Source organism: Rhineura floridana, chromosome 2, assembly GCF_030035675.1.
Source record: "Rhineura floridana isolate rRhiFlo1 chromosome 2, rRhiFlo1.hap2, whole genome shotgun sequence".
NCBI classification, from domain to species: Eukaryota; Metazoa; Chordata; class Lepidosauria; order Squamata; family Rhineuridae; genus Rhineura; species Rhineura floridana.
Genome location: NC_084481.1, coordinates 54,721,187 through 54,746,802, shown reverse-complemented (window position 1 = coordinate 54,746,802; position 25,616 = coordinate 54,721,187). Strand labels below are relative to the sequence as shown.

The 25,616-nt window shown below is 40.2% G+C and overlaps 1 protein-coding gene across 9 annotated transcripts in view; it reads right to left on the bottom strand.

Annotated features, from left to right (window-relative positions):
• Positions 1-25,616, bottom strand: part of CCDC148 (coiled-coil domain containing 148) — a 143,942-nt gene that overhangs the window by 74,863 nt on the left and 43,463 nt on the right. For all 9 annotated transcript variants that reach the window (XM_061608720.1, XM_061608728.1, XM_061608726.1 and 6 more), the window contains 5 exons: positions 17,729-17,832; positions 16,186-16,259; positions 14,064-14,218; positions 11,401-11,496; positions 11,129-11,310 (listed from right to left, as the gene is read on the bottom strand). In XM_061608720.1, the coding sequence (XP_061464704.1) occupies positions 11,129-11,310; positions 11,401-11,496; positions 14,064-14,218; positions 16,186-16,259; positions 17,729-17,832 (611 nt within the window). The remainder of the gene's footprint in view (positions 1-11,128; positions 11,311-11,400; positions 11,497-14,063; positions 14,219-16,185; positions 16,260-17,728; positions 17,833-25,616) is intronic.

Sequence of the window (25,616 nt, the reverse complement as noted above, 5' to 3'; positions counted from 1 at the left end):
CAGGGATAAATTACCCTTATCTAGTTCTAGCCGAAGATCGTCCATTAGAGCAACTAAAGCTGTCTCAGTTCCGTGATTCGGCCTAAAGCCAGACTGAAAGGGATCGAAGCCGCAGGTGGAGTCTAGAAATGTTTGTAATTGAGTGGCTACAACTCTTTCGATGACTTTGCTCAAAAAAGGCAGATTGGATACTGGACGGAAATTATTTAACAGTGCGGAATCAAGAGAAGGTTTTTTTAATAATGGGGTAATAATAGCTACCTTCAGACATTCAGGTAAATAGCCTTGTTGGAGGGAGGAGTTGACAATTACACTGAGCCAGTTAGCTAATTCAGCTCTAGATATTTTTATGAGCCAGGAAGGGCATGGATCAAGTGGGCAAGTAGTGGGATTCATACCCTTCAGAGATTGGGAGATGTCTTCAGGGAGAACAAATTGAAAGGTATAAAAAAGAGAGGAGTCATGAGTTTCAGATGTAGTATTATTTTCGTCTGTCGTGGTGGTATGATCTAAGATAGAACGAATCTGATCAATTTTAGCCTCAAAGAGTTAGTTAGTTAGTGAAAGATGCTGAGAGTTGCTGTGTTCCCCTCACAGACCTTCAATCAGAGTGGCTGACTGTTAAACCAGTCTGGCCACTGGAGCTCTGTAAGTGGAATAGGAGTCTCCTCTCAGCACCCTTCACAAACTACAGTTCCCAGGATTCTTTGGGGGAAGCCATAACTGTCTCACGTGAAATCAAAGTCTGGTGTGGGTGTGGCCCCGATTAGCCAAGCCAAGCAGCTGTGAGTCTGGCTTTTAGAACACTGACACTTGGTTCTTACTGACCATGCCCGACGTTATGATTGGGTTCAAGCCAAAATTTCTTAAATTAATTAAACATCAGCCGGGCATTTTTTAAACTTTTAAACTGCAGAAGATGAAGGTCAGAGTATGGGACAAGGTCAGTATTAGGATTACAGATACTCTGTGAACATGGCTGATTTCTAATTAATTTCAACAAATTATGAGAACACTGACAGAAAAAAGTCCAAAAGGGCTCTGGGTTTTTTTTCTCTCTCTTTAGACTTTGAACTCTCTATTCTCTCTGACTGTTTTGTGTATCACCATGAAAATTGAGAGGGTTGTTAAGCAAGCGTTTCTGAGTTCAGGACTATAAGTTTTGTAAGGTTTTGTTTTGAAATGTGCTTATGGGAAGCATCAGAATGGCATGGGGGTATTTTCAATTTAACATTGCAGAATGTGAAAAATCCACGCTGGCTATAGTATACAGCCACTCTTGTGGCTGTATAATTACATCCTCAGTATTAAGTATGAGATGGTGCTCAGACCCAAGACAATATTTACAATAACATTCTATTGAGAAAGTGTATGTAAACCGCTGAGAGAGCTTCGGCTATGGGGCGGTATATAAGTGTAATAATAAATAAATAAATATATCCTTGTAGCCTATTGTCTTGCTATTAGTTTAATGATTAGAATGCCTGCTCTGATTAGAACCGATTCTTCTCCAGCAGATTCCATTCAACAGAAAATATGTGATTCTCCCTCCCCTTTCCAACATTCACAGCACTTTTCTGTCTGACCTTATGACTGCATAATTGTTGGGAAGATGCACAGCTTTCCCTTTGTAAAGGTTTGGCAATTCATTGCTGCTGTCACCCGTAGACCTCAGCTCTCTGCATAGTTGTCTGCTGTGTTTGCTACTGATGGGCAATATAAGAATACAGTTGTGGCTTATTTGTTTTCTGCTTTGCAAAAGTGATGGAAAGGAGCTGTCTGTGGGTTCATTTGTTTTTAAAGAACCATTAAATGAAACACTGGACAATGGGAAAGGAGGGAAGCCACAAAAGGAATCAATCAATTAGAACACAAAGCTGACACCATTGGAGCGTAGCGGAGCAGCCCTTAAAAATAGTTTCTCCTTTGTTCACAGAGCCACCAAAGACATGCAGTTAGGCCAACTCCTCTTTACTCAAGCTGCATTTTCTTCACAAAGTATTTGATAAACACCAAATGGAAGAAGCTATGGGACCAGGGCCAGGGCTACCTTCAAATCAACAAAAATACAATCCATCCAGAAGGCAGACTAAAAACTTAGTTCCTACAGGCTCTAGACCTTTTCAGGTCTAGAACCAGAATTCCATGCACAAACAGCCCTGACTTCAACAGCAGGACAGAGTGGCAAGTAAGACATAAACAAATTAAGCCCAGCAGTAGAGCTCAAGCTTTGCATTCAGGAGGTCCCTGGTTCAAGCTCCATTTTTCCAGGAGGCTGGAAAAAACCTGTCTGAAACTCTGGAGAGTTTTGCTGTCAGTCACTATAGTTGATAAGGACTAGATGGATCAATGGCCTGACTCAGCTTCTTAAATGGGCTGGCATAACAGGGTGCACAGAATGTCTAGAAAGTGTACCATTAGCTGAGGAACTCACCAGGGCACACCTATTCAGAAGGAATATAAAGAACAATGATTTACCATTATTTGAAAAAGCTGTGCATCCCTTTTATGTTTGTTCCATTTTAAATTTTCTTAGAATGTTTTTTTAGAAAAATAGAACTGATTCCACATACTTAAGTCTATCACCACATGCCATTTAAAATTTCAAAAGCAGGATATGTAACACTGAGTGTGATTGTTTCTTGGTAATCAGTTCCTGCTGAAATAGTTATACACATTGGAAATAAATGCTTGCATCTGGGACATCAATACTAGTGTCCATGTGATTCCAAAGGTGGAACTAGACATGCCACTCAACGTGGGGCTGCTGCTAAAAACTGAAGCCTCTCCCCATAGTGTTTAAGCCCAATAATCTTTGTCTTGACACCATCATGTTGTGCATTTCTCCATCACTATTCTGCATTGTTGGCTATCAGTAGCAAAAATAGGGCAATATCAGAGGTAATTCTGTCTAAAGAACAATGATAAAGATAGGACACTCAAGAGAGATAGGGAAGAGAAAGCAAAGAATTTGTCTACTAAGAAAACTAGCTAACAGTACAACCCTAGCCCCTGATCAGCACCGCTGGAGGATTAGGTAGGGGTATCCCGCCACTGGGCTTCTCCAGGCTTTGTTACTGGAGGCTATTGTTGCACCTGCCAAAAGCATGGGCAGCTGAGAAGCTACCGCCAGAGCTTCTGCCAGCCGTAGTCAGCATAGGACCCCAAATCACACTATGATTTAGACAGAAAAGAAAAATATTCTGCTATAACAATTTTCACATACTTACACTTCAAAACTGAACACATCCTTTTCAAATCAAAATACCAGAAAGCAATATATCTTCATGCACATGAAATGCATCGAGAATCATGGAAATTTCTTTAATTATATTTTAATATATCACGTGACAGTATTAATTGAGAGCAGATTTAGTAACATTGAAATGTAATTTGGATCCATATGAAATTATAGCTGAACATAGTTTTTTTTAAAGTATGCATCTCAATGACTGCCAACTCTTTGTTTTCTCCTTCCGTTTTAGAGGTTTTCTATTTCAAGAAGTCATTTGAATAGCCATTGAATGCTGCATATTGTTAATTATTTTCTCAACATTTGTTATCTAAACCAAAACATCAGGATCATGATTTTCCTTTTTTTTCATTCAAACTTTGTTGCATCCCACTTGCCTACAACATTGATTCACTCTTCCAGCATTTATTATATATTTTGGTTCCAAAAGTAACACAGAGTACAGGTTGTAGGAACACACTGCGAAATCTAGATTAAATTGGCAGTTGTTTCCCTGCTAATTACTGTGAAAGCTTGAAATTATCATGCTAAAAATTAAACAATGAAAGTATGTGTTTTGCAGGAATGCACCTAGATTAAATCACACAAGACATAGGTCTTGGGGAAAACAATTAATTACATAAATGCTTGTTTTCATATTCTTTTGAGGAACAGAATGGTGATAGTTTTCTTCCTCATTTATTTTAGAAGTGTCTGAAACAGTTAAATGTGTAGTATATCAGCTCTAAACACATTTCACATGAAAAAATATCTGTTTTATTTCAGTAGAACCTGCTATCACCAAGCGCATTAAAGATTAAAGCTTTTGAAACATTAGGACTAATTTGAATTCTTATGAATTCTGGCTACAATCGATTGTATTTATTACTTCCAAGCAACTCTACAAGGCAGCTGTAATAAAGTTTGCCCTACGTCCAAGCTGAGCTATTCACTAATGTATTTGGGATGAAGGTAGCACTTGAAGGGCTGAAATGTTGTTCCTCCTTTCCGAAATAAAAGTTTTTCCATTGATTTTTTTGGTAAAAATAAAAATGAGGTGCCAGTACTGATATCTTTTTAGCAATGTCATGGATGCCACCATAAAATGGTTGCCATGGGCAGAAAAAAAAAGAGGCAATGGTACTCCATACTGGTGAGTACCATCACACACAAAAACCCACAGCTTTTCCTATTTTGTTTTATGTCTGTTTATATTCATAGTCTTCCTCTCTATTGCTGCTTCAGCAATCAAGGATCTTGCAGAAAGCACTATCCTTACTCCAAATTTGCATCATTTGCCTTAGTGATGTCACCATTATTTCAGCTCAATCCTTTACATGTTACTTTTTACCAAAAGTTTCCTTTGACCTATTTCAAAAAGATTTGTATATAACGTCTCACATTCATGAGGATCCCATATGGTACAATTGCTGACACTCTTTAATTAAAGGTGTTCATAGTCGTCATAGGATTGTATCTAACTAAGTCTTACTCAGAATACTCACAGAAATTAATAAACCTGTTAGTTAGGACTATTAACTTCAATGGGTCTACTCTGAGTAGGACTAACACTGAATATCACCACTGGTCTTCCTTGATTGCTAAAGTATAGAGAAGACCTCATAGGAAATATTGCTATTACTCCAAAACTGCTTTAATTGCACCCCTTTAAGTCTGTTTGTTTAAATAGTAAATTTATGTTTGATAGGAGAAGTACTGAGCTTCATAGCTGTAGACACCATCTTCATTTCCCCCCAGTGCCTTTTGGCACCACCCCTATGTAGTGTTCCTCTTCAACAATATGTCAGGACCTGAAGGCACTGTAGGGGAACCAAGATGGCACTGGCTGCAGACGGTGGCTGAGGCGCACAGTCCACTACTTCTGCCAGCGCCAGGTAGTCTGAGAGGTATACCAAGTGGCTGAAGCTGTTGCTCTTTTCAGTGGTCCCATTCATACCCTCTTCACATCCTTGCTGGGAGTGGGGAGAGGATATATCAGGGTGATGGCTGGCGGTGAGCCTGCCAGTGTAGCTTATGAGTGGAGAGTGACCTTGGCCAGGGCCTCCTCAGACCTAGTACAGAACCCAACTGTGAGGTACAGTAGGTAGATACCATTCAGTCTGAAGCTAGGTTCTCCACATCCAAACAATTCCCTACTCAAAATCATGCTACAGAGGTAAGCACAGTGCTCCCAGTGCCACATTTGCCTCATTATGTTAACACAGATGGACACTTACAGGGGAGAACAGCAAGTCTTCCCATGCCAACGCCCCCAAGGCTGCTTTAAGCATGTGTGTCTGTGTGCACACAAATACATGCGCCTTCCCCATCTCAGCAGAAAGAGGTTTGGGAGCACACTTTTGCCAAGTAGAAAGCAGCTCAGCCTGGGTTGGATGAATACATCCAGCCCATGTCACTTCCACATGTGTTAATTAACAAGTCCATTCCATCCCTTTTTCACCTCAAACTGCAATTTTTTTAAAAAAAAAGTCCTCCCCAAAATGTGTATGTAGATAGGTATTTCCTCCCAAAATATGCATTTCTAAATATATTAGCATTAGGGTGGTGCTAGAATTCCACCCAATTTGGATTTGGTACTGAATCTTCCATTAATTTGGTTATTCTCTATCTTTGCAGCTCAGATTTTTAAATAGCATTTTCCATGGCTATTTTCAAAAACAGTTTATACACCTTATAGATATTTCCTTTCATTTATCAATATTTCCTTAAAAATGTAGATAGTTCCTTTAAAAATATCGATGTTAATATCAATTTTTTTTTGCAAAGGGTAAAAAACAAATTCCTCTGGGCCAGTCGCTGCCTCTCAGCCTCAGAGCGAGGCAATGGTGAACCCCCTCTGAATACTGCTTACTATGAAAACCCTATTCATAGGGTCGCCATAAGTAGGAATTGACTTGAAGGCAGTCCATTTCCATTTTCCAAAAAACAGATTGGTAAAAACGATGGCTAGCAGACAAAGAACAAATGGCCTGTTACGTGGATGGAATGCTCTTAAACTGGCACCGGCCAACAGATCCCTTCCCTAATTAGCATATACATTTCTAGATGTATTGTCTCTAAAATACATTTTTTAAATGCTTCTTGATACGTTCTTTGGAGATGAGAACTGCATTGCAATATTCACAGAAGTTTAAAATCTGAAGGATAACCATTTTCATATCTGCCCACTACTCCAGGAGGTATGGATCAGGTCAGTTCATATTGGAATTGACCAAGAATGAATTTCTCAAGCATCCCTCGTTTCTGCTCTTCTGCTTATTTGGTAGTTTTAAACAAGCGATTGTCTCTCAATCATTGCCCTGACCTACTTGGATAAAAGGAAAGATCCAAAAGAAAGAAAGATATTGTAAAGCTACCTTTGTTCTTCACAGATGTGTTGATAGGGAACTTTTTTCCTTCACATTCTTCTTTATGGAAATGATGCCTTGTTTATAAGTGTTGAACTTTTTATACGCCAACTGCAAACTATCCTGCATCATGCTATCCCCCATTAGCAATCAAAATGAGAAAGTACTACCTTAAATCATATGATCCATGTATACATATTAGTAGTTAACCAAAACACCACTACACACAAAAACATGTTTCAGATATGAAACTTGGCACCTTAGACCACAGCTATCATTTTTCCATTACAAAAACAAAACAAAACACCCTCTACCCACCATTATTTGGTTTCAGAACTGAAGCTTGGCAGTGGGCCTATATACAAACAGCCTCAGGCAGCTGTTTTATATTTCTTCTGAATCAGATTCACCCCAAGCTAATCCCTGGCTTTATACCTTCTAAAGAACAGAAAAACCTCCTAAGAGAAGTGACCCTCCCCAGACCATAATCCCCTGCAACCCTCTTTAATAAGTAGGACAATGTAAATTTGATGAACCGTTTCACTGAATTTGCAGCCAGACAAACTGCAACAATAGCTCCAACTGAGATGTCAGCTTCGCCATATGTCAACCGTGTCATTGTTGATTGTTGCACAGAAACATCTAGTTGTTGCACTCGTACAGTATAATCTCTTGATACAACCCTGAGTTCAATGTGCTTTAGAAGAGCCATGAATCATTGGGAAGAAGTTTAAATACTAGAGACATCACTTTTTTTATAACAATGATTTTTCAGAACAGTGAAGTCTCCAGTGAGCTGATTTGGATGATCATATCTCAGCTAAATAAGCAGAGATATGAACATGCCTTATGGGTCCACATGTAGCGCCTACACTCCTTCCTTTGTGGTGGAAGCAAACAAACTAGGAAGTCTTCCATTAACTATAGTTTCCTGTTTCATCCAAACTAGCTTCAGAATAGGATTGCCAGGTTCATGGGTGAGACCGATCCTGTATCTTTAGGAGAAGAGAAAGTCAGGCCTGGCCTCCAAGAGGTCTTCTGTATCTTTAAAAGCTGTGCAGGGGGAAGGGAGAATTCCACCTTGTGGTTTTTCCCATTGCAGGGTTGCAAGAACACCTGCATTTGGCTGACTTTCTCTTCTCCTAAAGATACAGGATCAGTCTCATGCCATGAACCTGGCAACCCTGCTTCAGAACCAGCGAGGATATTAAGCTATGGTTTGAGTTTGACTTAATCTCGTTTGTTGAGAAGCTATTTGACCATAGTTTCCTGGTTTGGGCAAATGGGAAACTACAGTTGGTGGAAGACTTCTGGGTTTGTTTGCTTACTCACATGAAGAGAGGAACAGGGGAATGTGTATGCAGTGAAAAGGCTTGTTCATATCTCAGCTAATTAAGCCAAGATGATATCATCCAAACACAGCCATCTGTAGACAGAGGTTAGTAGCCAAATAAAATTTGGCTTCAAGAGTGTAGATCAGCCTTTCCCAACCAGTGTGCCTCCAGATGTTGTTGGACCACAATTCCCATCTCTCCTGACCATTGGCAATGCTGGCTGAGGCTGATGGGAGTTGTGGTCCAACAACATCTGGAGGCACACTGGTTGGGAAAGGCTGGTGTAGATGGTGGCATGCTGCACAATTTTTGGTCTCATCTTATGCTTTGCTGTATTTCATCTGACTGTCCTGGTAGTTCCATTTTGGAGCAGTAACAGCTGCCAGCAGCATGACTGCAATAACACCATGAAGAAGCCGTAGCTCAAGGCATTTGTCAAGGACTTTTCTAGTTTGGAAACTTATGGGAACGATGATGGCCTTTGAAGAAAACTGTCAATTCTGTGTGTACATGGTTCCCAATCCCAAACCAGAAAAGAATTCATCTAAGTTATATATATTCTATACCTTGCTTCCATTGTTTTCTCTTTCTGAAAGTATTAATGGTTATCCACTCTGTTTATTACTTACATTTAACTGTAAATGCAATATGTTCGTTGAAATGCAACGGTGAGGAAGTACACTTCAGGCAACAGATTTTATTATCCAGTTTATTATGTTTTTACCACTATGGCATCAAAACACCTTGGGCCTTCTCTACTGTGGTATACTAATGACAAACATTATAATCAGCCAGCCATTTTTGTTGCTTTTTGTAATGGGCAACACAGTCCTCTATGGAAACCAAAGGTGGTCTCTTGTGGACAGAATTACAAATGTCACATGCCCTAAGACCTGGAGTTTTAACCATATAAAATGCTATTAAGTCCTCTTCTATGCACTGTAGAACCATTATTTTCTAACACGTGTAGGGAATTGGCTCCCCACTGCAGACAGTCATACCCCATCTCATGCAGGATAAGAGGGATGGTGGCTTGGGGCAGAGCTAGTACATTCGCCCCCACTTTTACTTACATTACAGGTTGATTTAACACAGGGAGGCCTGTGTTGAAGAAGCAGTAAAACATGTTTCTACTTTTTGCCTTTCCTTGAAATGTGGGAAGTACCTTGGTCTTCTATGTTTACAGTTTTGTTCCATAAGGATCTTTTAAAAATACCAATGAAATCACAGTTCAGTGGCTTTTCTGCTAGATACTTGGTGATTTTCACACTGGAAACAGCTTCTCTCTCTTTGGGTGCAACAGCATCAATTACTCTAAGTAGAATGTCATACACTTTAGTATTAGATTGCTGGACTTATCAATATTATTATGATGCACTAACACTTGTGCAAAGCATTTACTAAGGAACTGACATTGCCATCTTATTTATTTTGAAATACATCCTGTTGACTTCAGCTGAACATCCTCTAATTAAAGTGATGCAGCAATCCTATAGCCACATACCTGAGGGGGGTAAGCCTAATTGGATTCAACGGGATTTACTTCTGAGTAGACATGTATAGGATTGCACTGTGAGGCTATGCACTTACTATGGAGCAAATGGCATCAAACAAAGTGAGACTTATTTCTAAGTAAATATTCACAGGATTATACTTTTTAAATATACACTTCTGTGATCCAATACTTAACAGCAGAGTTTTTTTTATTTGCTTGTTTGTTTTTTTGTTACTTCAAAAAAAAAAAGAATACATTTAAAAAATCCTTCCACTGTAATAGTATAGTATAGTAATACTAAATACAGTGGAAGGATTTTTTTAATGTCTTCTTTTTTTCACTTCTGAAGAAAAGCACAGAATGTTTATTGTTATAGTTTAGAATTTCTATACAAACTCCAAGTCAGACTGGAAATCATCTGGTGCCGCTTTTGCAAGTTAAACTAATTTATCAGAACTTCATGATCAAATACTTTTGACTTGTTTTTAATTTTGTGTGACATTTTACAACTTCCTATGCTTGTTCAAAATCTTTATAATTTTTTTAAATACTGCAAGTTCACTCTGGCTTTTTCAATATGTATGTTTGGAGGATAACATAGATACGAAATAGGTATTTAAAGGAAAAAGTGTCGCATTACAGACTTATGGTATCTAAAAAAAATCATGAACCAAATGTTACCCAGTGTCTGGTGTTTCTTTTCCTTTCTCCACAGCTCCTGTTCAACATTTGAAACAACTACCAAACTATATTTCTTGTGGATACAAAACTCTTTAGTACACAAAAGGCATGTGTGCCACATGACTAGAGGCTTTGGATGATGATCCTTAGGTGGCACAAATGCTCTATTTAGTTGCAAACCAACATGTTTTAATTGTTGTATCAGCCAATTAGTATGCATGCTTGCTAAGGAAATAACTTAGAAAAATGGGAAGAAGCTTGATTTTAGTCTGTAATTTAAATCATTCCCCTTGTTGGGGATTAGCAAATGTCAGCATCCAAAAGGCCATTGAAGTAGTCATGCTTCTACAACATCAGTATAAAAATGCACTTGCAGTTCATATTTGTAATCTAGAAATAGAGTGTTGGGTAGCAGAAACAAAAAGAGGCACCGAACTGGATAACATTGTTCGTGCCCAAACTTGTGTAGAAAGTCATTTGACCTGCTATGATCCAAATCCCTGAATCTGTCACTGCAGCTAAGCGAGGCCCTGTTGGACCAGGCTTTCCATCATACTTGTCTGTTGCCATAAAAACACGAGCTCATAAGAACTGAGAAGGCTGTTTGCAAAGGTGTGGACTTAACAACTGTATGAGCAATTGATCCATATCTGTTCAAGTAAAAATATTAATTTGAGTATGAATTAGTGAAATTACTAAAGGGAAAAAAAAGAAAGAATTTTATCCAAGAAAACAAAAACATTTACCATAGATCATACTTCAGGTGACTTAACCCTCTGGAATATTTTGCTTATTGTTTCAGACAAGCCGCTTTAGAAAGAGACAGTTCTCTCAGCTGTGCAAACAGTTACAGACTATTTAATCCCCTGGAGCTGGGCAGAAAGTCAACTATGCACTGTGTTGAACAAAAGAGAAGTAATTTTCTTCCCCCTGGTAAATGCAACTGCCTTGTCAGAAGACTCCAATACCCAAACATTTTGCCTAGCCTTTAAAGAAATATGACATCAGATTCTATTACCTTGACATGACTTTTAAGTCTTGATCAATCTCTTGGAGTTTCAACCAATATGCATCTGCAAGTTTATGAAATTCCATAAACACCGAAGCCTTCAAATCAGGATACGGGCAGTCCAAGGCCAATAACTGTGGTGGAATCTTATGAAAAAGTTCAATCCTCTCTTCTGAAGTACATGCCAATGCCTATAATAAAAACCAGAGGTCACTAGCAGAACATGAAAAGTTCTTGTTAATACAATTAAACTAAAGAAATGAACTTATTTATATTCTTACTTCATTGGTGCATTCTTCAAGTTCTCTTTCCAAAACTTCTCTCTCAAGGTGAAGTTTTTCTAAAACTTTTTGTTGTTGTTTCTTCACAAATGCTACCTGTTTTTGTGAATTATTTGAATGAGTTAAAGCATCATTGTGACTGGTGTTCGCCACCGCTTATTTATTCATTCATTCAATTTTTATCCTGCCCACCCCCTCCAAGAAACTCAGAGAGGTGAGCATAGTTCTCCCCATCTACTTTATCCTCACCACAACCCTGCAAGGAAGATCAGGCTGAGAGAAAGTGACTGGCCCAAAGTCAAATAATGAGCTTTGTAGCTGAGTGGAGATCTGAACCTTGGTCTTGCTGGCCCTAGTCCAACACAATAGCCATTTTCCCATAGTGGCTGCTCCCCCATGGCATAACCTGTTTAACAAGTTAGTGACTCACAGAGGCAGGGTTTTCCACTGGTGGCACTAGTGATGTGGAATACCCTCCCTGCTGGAATATGAGAGGCCTCATTGGTATTGGCATTCCGTCAGCTCTTGAAGACACACCTGTTTAGACAACCCTGAACTTTAACTTTCTGATCTAATTGTTTTAATTGCTACTTTTAACTGTTTTGATGGTTATACTTTTAACAGGCTTGTTTTATTGCATATTTCATTTGATTTTGTACTTGTAAACTGCTTAGAAGCCATTTTGGCACGTAGGCAGTATATTAAAAAAGTCATAATAATTAAAAACAGAATAAAGCTTCCCTTTGTGCCTAAGGGGTCAATCTGCAGACCATAAACCTACTGCTACTAAGCAACAAGCACAGCTTGTTCTTCCACCAGGGATTGGGAGGAAAGGAGAAAAAGAGGAGAGGGGGAGATATGGATTCAACAGACCCGCTGGATTAGCTATTCCATTACACAAGTGAGGACGTTCTCTTTAGGCCTTTAGGTAAATGAGTGCATTTACACCTATGCAGGATGGCCTAAAGATTCTGTGCTTTGCTCTGCTGGTTAGAAGAGATACAAAAAAGCAGCACATAAAATGTCAAATTTGGTAGAAAGAGGATATCTGTCTCAATCAACAGAATTAGCCTCTCTGGTCAATTTTTAAATTGTCAAGAGTTTCATCTCACACACTGTTAAAATGTAAAAAGTAACAAATCCCCACAAAACTCTAAGCATAAGCAATTGGTAGTGGTGAACTCTCAGTCTATGACATCATGATATAAAACAAAATTAAAAGAGGGGGAAAAGCCCTCAGATAACATATGACCTCATGATTCTGCATGCAACCACATGTACACAGGGACAACTGCATGCAACCAGATGTACACAGTGGCTGCACTGAGATGATTGTATTCAACTTTAATAAGTTGAAATATGAAGGTCACAATCAGCTGCTGCACTTCTCCATTCACATGAGCAGGGAAACAAAGCAGGAAGCCACAGTTAACCATAGCTTCCCTTGGTCCCTTGGAAGCCATTAACCATAATTCTTAGTAGGGATTTTCAAAAATGAAAGTAGTTTTCCCTCTGCTCAGTACCCGCCCACCCAGTCCCCCTTCTGTCTCCTCCTCCTTCTCCTGAATGTTATTGGATCCTTCCCCACTCCACCCAGGGAGAAAGCAAGAGATCGCCTGGTCAGTTTAATGTTAGCAAAGGCTGATCAGTTTAACTTGGCAAGGCAAAGACACAAGCTCATCAGTTTCACAGTAGCAAAGTTTGATGTAGTTTTTAAAAGACAAAAATCTGATGTCGGGAGAAGTAGCAGGGACTATCTGGCACCAAGTCTGATTTTACCAAAATTCTCACCTATCCCTAACTTGTAGGTCAGACATAATAGGAAGCTATGGTTAACTTCAGCTTCCTGGTTTTTTTCACCACTTGCATGAAATGGCTGCTTGCTCATTCATATCTTGGTTTATGTATGTGTGGAAAGAAAGAAAGAAAGAAAGAAAGAAAGAAAGAAAGAAAGAAAGAAAGAAAGAAAGAAAGAAAGAAAGAAAGAAAGAAAGAAAGAAAGAAAGAAAGAAAGAAAGAAAGAAAGAAAGATTTGAGTTGTATGTATGTGAGTGAGAGATAGAGAGATGCACTTAGGCAGAAAGAAATTGAGAGATGCATGTATGGTTGTATATATCTGAGAGCGAGCATGCATGTGGGGGGGAGAGAGATGTATGTGCGTCCGTGGTCTGTATGTGTATGATGAGTAAATGTGTGTGCTGTGTGTGTGTGTACACACATGCAACAAAGAGTGTGGTGCAGCCATCTTGTATATTTTCCCTGGTACTGGGTAATACTCCCTGTTGTTAGACCAAAATAGCATCGTTGTGTGTGGGTGGGGGAATCAATTTTTCCAAAATCAGGACCAGCAGGACACAGCTGACTTCCCATGATTAGAATGGGGGGGGGAGAGAGAGCAGCAATGACTATACTCTAATTTTGTGCAATACTATGTCATTTTCTGACTAGTGCCCTCAGCAATTTCTCAAAATCTGAAATGGGCCCAGTAGCCCCAGCAACCCCTTGTACAGAACACATTTGGATACACTGACTATTCACACTGTTTCCTTTACCTGCACAAGTAAAGTAAAATAATGAACATGTCAAATCAAGCACGCAAAACCCATAATTACAAAGCATGCTGCAAAAAAAGGGGGAGCAGGGGAACAAACTGAATTACTAACCTGTTCTAGCACTTCATGTGGACTGAACTGATATTCTGGGCATTTGCAGTTGGCCTGCCACTCCAACAGCCTGTACCTTAAATCTTCTCTAAGCTGCCAGATAGGTTGCACTGTGTTTGCCTGAAAGGCTTCCAAGTCTTTTGATAATGTATATTCTATAAGACAATAAAATAGAAATTAAAACACAAATGCTGCTCAGTTAAAAAAAAGTCAATTATTAATTTTTTACCAATTAACAGATCACGTTCTGCATTTCTAATGAAATGCATATTTTCCAGAAAAGGAAATTTCCATTCTTTCTCCTTTTTAACAAATAAAAATAAAAATCAGACTTGCCAGAAAATAAAAGGGACCGAGCATAGGAATACTCCTGTTATTCCTTTTGGTAATCTTGCTGATGGCTGTTTGAAAGAAGGAGGGAAGAGGAGGGGAAAGTCAACAGAACTTGAGGAAGGTTCTTCACTCAATTCATTCTTTTGAGCTCTTACAGAGACTTGTTTTGTGGTAGGGCAATACTAATTAAGGGAGTTTGGAGGAGAAACAACAGGAGAGATGTAGTTTCTCTGGTTTTGGCCCACCCTCGATCTGATCTCTGCAGTTATACATTGCAGATGGAAGAGAGATTTGGTAGCAGAATCAGGCCTGCTATGTCTCACAGGCTGGAGAAGGACAAGGGTGCCAAATTTTCTTTCATTCTGTCTGCCTCTCTTCCCCACACTGGACATATTCACAGGTGTTTAGAGAGATAAATGCTCCATTTCGCCAAGACACATGAAGAAATAGCAGATCCCATTGTTTTTTGTTCTAGTAAGCAGTATATAAAAATAAACAAACAAGATTGTGTCCTTGGGGGCATTTTCTACTCTAAGGTGCCTCTGGTCTACTTCAGAGACTCTCATTCCATTGCTTTGTCTCCCTCCCACTGTCTAACCATTTGAAAATCTTTTGCTTGACCAACCATAACTATTGTAGGCATCTCTCATCGCTTTCACAACTGATACCATTTAGATGGGTCCAGCAGGTACGTGGCGAGTGGGACTCCACGGGGCTCTCAAGCAAAGGGTGGGCATAAAGCACTGCTTCCTTTGGACCTCCAAGAGTTGCATACTATGTATTGCTAACTAAATAGTTCCTTCAGCACGAGGATTTCTGCTTCTTGTCCCCGCGGTGTCCCTAAATCTGATCCTACAACCCTCCAGAGCAGATATGGGGAAGACATGGAGCATGGGAGGAGGTCTTGTCATGCTAACAGTAATCCTTGCGCTAATGGGACACATTAGTTGAATACTGCTTCAAGACTCCAAAGAACAGACTTGGGACCAGGTCTGCAACCCTCTGAACCCTTTTCTGAAGAAACAGGTGTTACTTCCCAAGATATGATGATCTATATATGGGACAGAAGAGTGGCACCTCGTCATAGCCAGGCTCGGTTTTCTTCTGTCCAAGCAAGGACCGCCCCAAGACCCATGATAGATGACAAACTGAACAGATTTGGAGGAGCTGACAAAACCTTCTGTCTCATAATTTATTTATTATTTATTTTATTTATTTATTGTACTTTTAGACCACCCTTTAGCGACAAGCTCTCAGGGCGGTGTACAACAGAATAAAACCACATTAAAATACAGGTGAATGAGGGTACAATACAACTATAAAAACATTTTAAAAGCAAGGTGAAAACAAAGATTAAAATAAGATTACAATTAAAATTAAGATTAAAATGCCTGGGCAAAGAGGTAGGTCTTTACCTGGCGCCGAAAAGATAACAAAGAAGGCGCCAGGCGTATCTCGTCAGGGAGGGCGTTCCATAATTCGGGGGCCACCACTGAGAAGGCCCTAGATCTAGTTATTGCTCTCCGGGCCTCCCTATGAGTTGGAACCCGGAGAAGGGCCTTCGACGTCGAGCGTAGCGAACGGGTAGGTACATAGCGAGAGAGGCGTTCCACCAGGTATTGCGGTCCGATGCCGTTAAGGGCTTTATAGGTAAGAACCAACACTTTGAATCTGGCCCGGAAACATAAGAAGTTACATTGTTCATGTGCAATTTTACATTGACTTTGTCAGCATATAAAGATTGATAAACACCTGGTTTAATCAAGAAATAATATGAAAGAGTACTTACGCAATTCCCACAAGTCCAAAAAACACTCACTTCCTTCATCAAAGAAGGTTTGTAATTCAGATTCTAGTTTTTGCCTAAAATGAAGAACTTTGGTTTAGACAAAAATAACCTAATTTCTTTCGTATCCATAGACCAAGAATAAGAAAAAAAAGCCAAATGGATTCACTCAATCATTCACTTAAATTTCATGGATCCATGGAACATCTGTCTTTCTTAATATCCTTTTCTTGTGGCTATGCAGTGAGCAGAAATCTTCACTGATAGGTTCACAAGAACCAGAGCAGTATTTCTCAGGTGAAACAGTTCATTTTGTCTACCTAGAGATTTATGCTTTTAATATTTTCAGTGCCGACATCTCTTTTTGTACATTATAACCATCCCCAAAGTCCTCTTTCCCCCTTATTCTTCAAGTTGTTTCAGGGGCTGATCTCAATCTTTGTTGCCAAGTTGTATGTCTCGGCCTGCCTGCCCACTGCTGACAGTTATGCTCCTTCTTCCTCTCCATTTTTTATGCCTCTCCTGGTCCAGAATATGGCAAACCCTGTCAGATTTGACTCAACCTAAGTCACTGTCACCAAAGACACATCTATATTCCAGCCTGGTGTATCGCTCCCAGTTTCTCATGCCTAGTGCTCCCACTTCTCCTGTATGGACTACCCAACACTAACCTCCTGCCTGAAATGGGACATTGCCTTGTTATTTCCCTCCTCTAACTTCTGGTTCCTTGCTCCAGTAATGCATCTGGTCATCCAGATAGTCATTTTGGGGAGTGAAAAACCTGGTCCATGCCCAAGTTCTCTATATAACATCTTAAAAGGTGTGTGGGGATAGCTCTAGGGCTGAAAAGTCAGGAAACCCCTCTCTCCTGATCAATGTCTTTGGGGTAAACATGATCTTATGGCTTATGGTCACATTCTAGGCTTTTCTGCTCCCCCTTCCCACCATGGAGGTCACAATTCATCAGTTCTGTTCCCTAAAAGTCACATCAGGTAGGAAATCCATCTGTAGTTAATAGTGTTATGAACTGTCACTGGAATGAGATGTCTCACTACCTAATTCTCAGAATTACCTCAGCCAGTCCAAACCTGCTTCTGTAATCACCAGCATCAGACTGTACTTGAGCCCATTCTTACATACTGGTGGCCCTGCCCCTTGGGAACATACCTGCCATCCAGGTGCCACCCCTCTCCAGAAGTCATTTCCAATCTTCTGGCTCCTCAAAATAACTCAATCTTCCCTGTATTGCAGTATTCCATTACTCTCATGTGTGGCAGAGTATTTGCTGTAGTAGCCATCCCATCTCCATACCCGTATATGTGGCATCAATACACTCACTGTCCAGAATTGGTATTCAATTCAGAGCCACTATGACCCTCTCCTGAAGCCAAGAAGCCCTCCCCCAATAATTCTGACATGGTACAGATCCTTCCATTTAATATGTGGCATCATTATATGCTCAATTATCTTTTAATGGATGTTTGCTACATCTTAGCCTTGTACTATTAATTTTTCAATTACTTTATCAAACTTGCCCAGTTCTTACCTGCTTTTATGCAGTCTTTTGTGCTCTTGCCACCACACTTGGTTATGCCGTTTGAGCAGCATTTGTTCTTTGTTAACTTTTGAAGCATGTTCAATCTTTTTAATCTAGGTACATTAAAAATACATATATAATGAATATATAATTTTATTATATATATGATTTTATAGAAATATAACAAGAGATCTGTAGGACTCTAAAATGGTTTCTTCAAAGAAAAGGCTTTGATTATCTTTGTAGGTCAGTGGTTCACAAATAGTCAGAATCACTGTCAAATTAAAAGGAAATTTGTTCTAGAGACAAAGGCCATTTATATACTGCCCAACTCTACCTCATGCTGTACTAGCTGATGCTCTTAGCTTTCCATATCCTGCCACCAGCTAACATTCGTGCAACATAAATGTCAGTAATCTAGCCCACTATAAACGTGTAGAAACCAAGAAAATTTTATAAGATTCTGTTCTCTCATCACCAATTTATGTTTATTTCAAATGAAGCAAAAAATGGGAAATTATTTTTAAGATTGCAGATGTCCATGTAATAAACCAATACTGTGTACATCTTGCAACAAAAACACTTAGAATAGCGTAAAAATTGCTGTATATTAAATATATACTAGTAAAGCAAGCAGTTGATAACTGAGAAATCATGGGTTAGACCAGCCTTCCCCAACCTTGTGCCCTCATGATGATATTGGACTCCCAATTCCCATTATCCTTGATCATGATGCCTGGGACTGATGGGAGTCCAATATCTTCTGGAGGGCACAGGTTTGGGAAAATTGGCTTAGATCAGAGGTGGTGAACCTTTGGCCTTCCAGATGTGGCTAAACTACAACTCCCATCAGTCCCAGCAAATATGGCCAATATTTAGGGATGATTTAGTTCAGCAACATCTGGAGGGGCAAAGGTCCCACCCCCGGCTTATATATTTCTTTTTTATTAAATCAAAACCTCATGCTTGGAAAACAAACATATCAGATTCCCATCTACAAATGTGTACCTTTACACTTACTCCATGGTATCCATGCCCTTTTGCAAAACAAATGTTCTACTTGCATATCATTGTATTTTGGCACTACTGGATGGATTCAACACTAGAAACATTCATGGAGAGGGGGGCACCTGGATGGCAGGTATGTTCCCAAGGGGCAGGACCACCAGTATGTGAGAATGGGCTCAAGTACAGCCTGATGCTGGTGATTACAGAAGCATTCATTTCACAAGCATTTAAATTTGTACAGTTTGTTTTAAATATATGCGCACATAAGCAGTCATAGCAAAGCAGAAGCACATTAAGTTGTGTGGTCTAGAAGAATTATGGAACAGCATCCCGATGTTCCGCTCTAGGCAGAGATATCATAAGAACATAAGAAGAGCCTGCTGGATCAGGCCAGTGGCCCATCTAGTCCAGCATCCTGTTCTCACAGTGGCCAACCAGGTGCCTGGGGGAAGCCCGCAAGCAGGACCCGAGTGCAAGAACACTCTCCCCTCCTGAGGCTTCCGGCAACTGGTTTTCAGAAGCATGCTGCTTCTGACTAGGGTGGCAGATCACAGCCATTACGGCTAGTAGCCATTGATAGCCCTGTCCTCCATGAATTTGTCTAATCTTCTTTTAAAGCCATCCAAGCTGGTGGCCATTACTGCATCTTGTGGGAGCAAATTCCATAGTTTAACTATGCGCTGAGTAAAGAAGTACTTCCTTTTGTCTGTCCTGAATCTTCCAACATTCAGCTTCTTGGAATGTCCACGAGTTCTTGTATTATGAGGGAGAACTTTTCTCTATCCATTTTCTCAATGCTATGCATAATTTTATACACTTCTATCATGTCTCCTCTGACCCGCCTTTTCTCTAAACTAAAAAGCCCCAAATGCTGCAACCTTTCCTCGTAAGGGAGTCGCTCCATTCCCTTGATCATTCTGGTTGCCGTCCTCTGAACCTTTTCCAACTCTATAATATCCTTTTTGAGATGAGGCGACCAGAACTGTACACAGTATTCCAAATGCGGCCGCACCATAGATTGATACAATGGCATTATGATATCGGCTGTTTTATTTTCAATACCTTTCCTAATTATCGCTAGCATGGAATTTGCCTTTTTCACAGCTGCCGCACACTGGGTCGACATTTTCATCGTGCTGTCCACTACAACCCCGAGGTCTCTCTCCTGGTCGGTCACCGCCAGTTCAGACCCCATGAGCGTATATGTGAAATTCAGATTTTTTGCTCCAATATGCATAATTTTACACTTGTTTATATTGAATTGCATTTGCCATTTTTCTGCCCATTCACTCAGTTTGGAGAGGTCTTTTTGGAGCTCTTCGCAATCCCTTTTTGTTTTAACAACCCTGAACAATTTAGTGTCATCAGCAAACTTGGCCACTTCACTGCTCACTCCTAATTCTAGGTCATTAATTAACAAGTTGAAAAGTACAGGTCCCAATACTGATCCTTGAGGGACTCCACTTTCTACAGCCCTCCACTGGGAGAACTGTCCGTTTATTCCTACTCTCTGCTTTCTAATTCTTAACCAATCCCTTATCCACAAGAGGACCTCTCCTCTTATTCCATGACTGCTAAGCTTCCTCAGAAGCCTTTGGTGAGGTACCTTGTCAAACGCTTTTTGAAAGTCTAAGTACACTATGTCCACTGGATCACCTCTATCTATATGCTTGTTGACACTCTCAAAGAATTCTAGTAGGTTACTGAGACAGGACTTTCCCTTGCAGAAGCCATGCTGGCTCTGCTTCAGCAAGGCTTGTTCTTCTATGTGCTTAGTTAATCTGGCTCTAATAATACTTTCTACCAGTTTTCCAGGGACAGAGGTTAACCTAACTGGCCTGTAATTTCCAGGATCCCCTCTGGATCCCTTTTTGAAGATTGGCGTTACATTTGCCACTTTCCAGTTTTCAGGCACAGAGGAGGACCCGAGGGACAAGTTATATATTTTAGTTAGCAGATCAGCAATTTCACATTTGAGTTCTTTGAAAACTCTCGGGTGGATGCCATCCGGGCCCGGTGATTTGTCAGTTTTTATATTGTCCATTAAGCCTAGAACTTCCTCTCTCGTTACCACTATTTGTCTCAGTTCCTCAGAATCCCTTCCTGCAAATGTTAGTTCAGGTTCAGGGATCTGCCCTATATCTTCCACTGTGAAGACAGATGCAAAGAATTCATTTAGCTTCTCTGCAATCTCCTTATCGTTCTTTAGTACGCCTTTGACTCCCTTATCATCCAAGGGTCCAATCGTCTCCCTAGATGGTCTCCTGCTTTGAATGTATTTATAGAATTTTTTGTTGTTGGTTTTTATGTTCTTAGCAATGTGCTCCTCAAATTCTTTTTTAGCATCCCTTATTGTCTTCTTGCATTTCTTTTGCCAGAGTTTGTGTTCTTTTTTATTTTCTTCATTCGGACAAGACTTCCATTTTCTGAAGGAAGACTTTTTGCCTCTAAGAGCTTCCTTGACTTTGATCGTTAACCATGCTGGCATCTTCTTGGCCCTGGCGCTACCTTTTCTGATCTGCGGTATGCACTCCAGTTGAGCTTCTAATATAGTGTTTTTAAACAACTTCCAACTTCCAATATCCTTCGTGACAATCTACTATAAGCTCAGTAAGATGCTTTTGAATGTCATAACCAAATGAGTGGCATTACTGTTACATAAAAGCTTCCACACAACACAGTAAACATGGAGTTCAATTCTACATATTTTTAGGACTTGTGACAAGCTGCTTCCATGTGGAAAATAACCACATTCTATGGTCTGGCCTAACATAGTTTGACCTCTGAGTCCTCCAGATCATGTAGAAAGTTTCCATATCAGTGACAGAGGCATCCAGGGTCAGCGAGGAAGCTCTTGCTATGTTTCTCATGGCAAACTAACCAAGATCTTAACAGCTTGGCAAGGATAATCATCTTGAAGTGAGGCAAATAGCCACCAGACAGAATGTTTTCTCAGTGGTGGCACTCCAGTTGTGGCATGCCCTCCCCAGAGATGCTCACACGATGCCTTCTTTATGGTCATTCCAGTACCAGATGAAGGCTTTTTAAAAATTCTCCCAGGACATATTCTATGATTTTACTGTTTAAACCAAAACTTCAAGTATTTTTTTTTTGTTATCTGATTTTATTTGTTTCTCTCCTGGAAAAGTTTAGACTACAAATTGTTTTACGATACAAGGCAACATATAGACCAGCTTTTAGTTAACAGAATTTGCATATGGAATTACAGGCAAAGCTGGGTCTATAGATTTTTTGCACTCCTTTTAGCATTTAAAGATGGAAAATTTTCTTCTGCTGATATTGATACACATAATTGCTGTCATTACCACATCCATCCTAAATTAGTCAATAGTAAGAAACAACCTCAGTGACATCAGCTCTTTTGAATGGGAGAAAACAAAACATTCTCCAGCCTCATGTGACTGGAGAATGCTTTGACTGCCAGTTTTGTAGATTCTTTGCATTTCATGCAACACGGCTGGTTCCACACGCACAAACTTTGAAAATGTGTGAAAAGTGAAGTTAAAGATATCATCAAATGTTTTAATATAGTTTCAAAGAAACTTGTTTTGCTGCATTTTAACACATTCATGAAATTGTTTTCAAGCAACAAGGATCACTATTTATATAGCACTATCATATTTTGGCTTGTTTGTGTAAATGACAAAGTTCTTGGCTTCCTCTTTACATCTAACCACTCATGGTTGGATTATATCTTATCACTGCTCATATGCCTATCTCCATTACAATTTACGAAACACCCCTCTAGCATTTCTATTATTGGAAACCTATCTTCATCACTGAACAGCTTTACAGTTAATAGTTTTTACTGCTTCCTTGACTGGGAAAGACTTGTGAAAAATGAAATGCTAAAAGACATAAGAGTAGAATTTAGTTTTAAAGCTTGAATGAACTGAGCTGAATTCTCCTGCCAGTCCAGTCCATGGATAAATAACATCTGCCAGCTCTTTTGATAAATTATACCTGCATCATTAAAAGAAAACTATACACAAAGCCGGAAGCATCCTTTCCAGCCAGGTACATCATCACTTCTTTTGCTCTTATAGCTTCTTCCTTTGCAAGATCCTGTATTTGTTTTTATGATCATGCTACAAAGCAGCACACTCAAAACCCTGTCAATATTGCACATATCGTAACACCTTAACATGGCAATAGTGTGTTTAGCCGTTATTTTAATTTCTACGCAGTCTCCCCATAGCACAGAGAGGCAAAGATACAAAATGTGTTTTAACTACACATCCATACTCATATGCTTCCACATGCGATGCCTGCAGCTTCTCACTTAAAAACTTTATTTATTTATTTATGGTATTTATTAGTCGCTTTTTTCCAAAATGAAACTCAAAGCGACTTACAAAAGAAAATCTCAAAAACATATACAGAATAAAGATAACAGTACAGAAGCATACCAAGCAAAACTCAATACAATAAATAGAATACAATAAAAATCGCAACACACAATACAACTCAAATATAAGTTTTCTGCTAAAAACTTTTAAGTGAGAGCATGTTACTATGACAAGTTGTGGTAATGCATTTGGCATGCTGACCTCTCTGTGGGATGGGAAGCACCATGTGGACATCACGCAAAGCTGCCCAAAGCTGTCCCCTTCTGCAATCCAGCTATAAACTAGAAACACAAGAAATACCTCTGCTGGGCTCTTTTTGTCCCTACTAAAAGTTCTGCTTTGGCACATGGATTCCCAGTGCTGACACTGCTGATCTTTCATGCAGACTATAATGTCTCTGTCTGTAGAGCAGACAGGGAGGGGATCAGAGACATCTTGCAAGGGAAACAGCATGAACTGGCATGCGTACTAGAGCAAGTTTACGAGGACAGTGAAAACGCATCCAATCCTGGCAAGATATATGCACTCTAACGCTGAAGCAGCACAAAGAGCAACTATGGAAATGACACATTCCAATTCCAACAAAAGCAAAGTGTGATGGCACTACTTTCCATATAGATGCCAAACCAAACGTACTTTCTTAGAGCTCTCCATCATCATCATCTCATCTCCATACTGAGTGAATGGGCATTAAAATGGCAAAGGCAAATCAATGTAAACAAGTTAAAAGTAATGTACAGGATATTGGGCTGCAAAATCCTAACTTCACATGTATGTTTATGGGGTCTGAACTGGCAGTGGCTGACCAGGAAAGAGTTCTTGGAGTCGTGGTGGATAACTCAATGCAGGTGTCACCCAGAGTCAGGGCCAGTGCCAAAGGGCGGCCAGGTTGGGCCCTGGCCGAGGGCCCCTGCGGCCCAGTGGGGCCCCTGAAGGGCCCCTCCTTAGGGTGTGGGGGTAGCACTCCCCTTCCACGATCCTTGGCAGGGTTGACTCCTGACCCTGCTGCAGATTGCAGAGATGGAGCTCCCAGCCCCCCCCACAGACTGTGTGGGCCCGCTGCATCTGCCCACTCCACCTACCTCTCCTCCCTTTCTGTGAATGCCCTGTGCACTGTGCATACAGCTGCCATCAACCAAGATGGCAGCAGACGCTTCTCTAAGGGGCTGATACCCCTACTGCAATCTTGGTTGATGGCAGGCATGTGTGTGTATGCAGTGTGTACGCGTGCCATCAACAAAGATGGTGGCGAGGGTATCAGCCCCTTAGAGAAGCTGCCGCCCTCTTGGTTGATGGCAGTGACCTGCGCGCCCAGTGCACAAGGCATTCACAGAAAGAGAATAGGTAGGTGGAGCAGTCCTGCATGGTCACACCTGGCGCCGGCCCTGACCAGTGTGCAGCAGCTGTGAAAAAAGTGAATTCCATGCTAGGGAACATTAGGAAAGGGATTGAAAATAAAACTGCTAATATCATAATGCTGTTATACAAATTGATGGGGCAACTGCACTTGGAATACTATGCTCACTTCTGGCAGCCGCTCTTCAGAAAGGATATTGTAGATCTGGAAAAGATTCAGAAAATAGCAACCAAAATGATCCTGGAGCTGAAACAACCCCCCTATGAGAGAAAGATACAAAGTTAAGGTTTTAGTTTAGAAAAAAAAGGTGAATGGGGTATATAAAATTATGCATGGCATGAAGAAAGTGGATAGAGAGCCGTTTTTCTTTCTCTGTTAGGTTACTAGAACCAGGGTCATCTAATGAAACTGGATGGTGGGAGATTCAAAACAGATAATAGACAGTACTTCTTCACACAATCCATGATTAACCTATGGAAATTGCCATTGCAAGATGTAGTGATGACTACCAACTTAGATGACTTCCAAAGAGGATTAGAGAAATTCATGGAGGATAAAGCTGTCAATGGCTACTAGCCATGAAAGCTCTGTACTACTTGCAGTAATGCCTCTATATACCAGTTGCTGGGGAGCACAAGCGGGAAAAGTGCACACATGTTCTGTTTGCAGGTTTTTCATAGGCAATTGGTTAGCCAGTGTGAGAACAGAATGCTGGAATAGATGGGCCTTTGGTCTCACACAGCAGGGCTCTTTTTATGTTCATATTTGTATCCATTTCTCTCTCTCTCTATGACTTCTCAAAAAGCTAATTTGGCCCCCTCTGCTTGGCAAGTAGAAAGAGCCACTAAAATGTAAAACTCAATGGCACCGCCCCAGAACAAAAGTAACAAATACAAAAAAAAAACCAAAATGAAACAAAGAGAGGACAATAACCGATTATATGTATAGTTTTGTCCCATGGATATATAATCAAAAGTTCCTTTTTAAGGAAGACAGACATAATTTTGCTACAGTCTATGAAGTCTCAGGGTCAGCAGAACAGCTGTATGGTTGCTACATAACTGGCCTCTTTCCTAGGCCCCCACCCAGCGCCATACACAGGTCTTTGAATGGCATCCATTTGCTATGTTGGAACCACCAGAACTGTTGCTATGGTGACGAC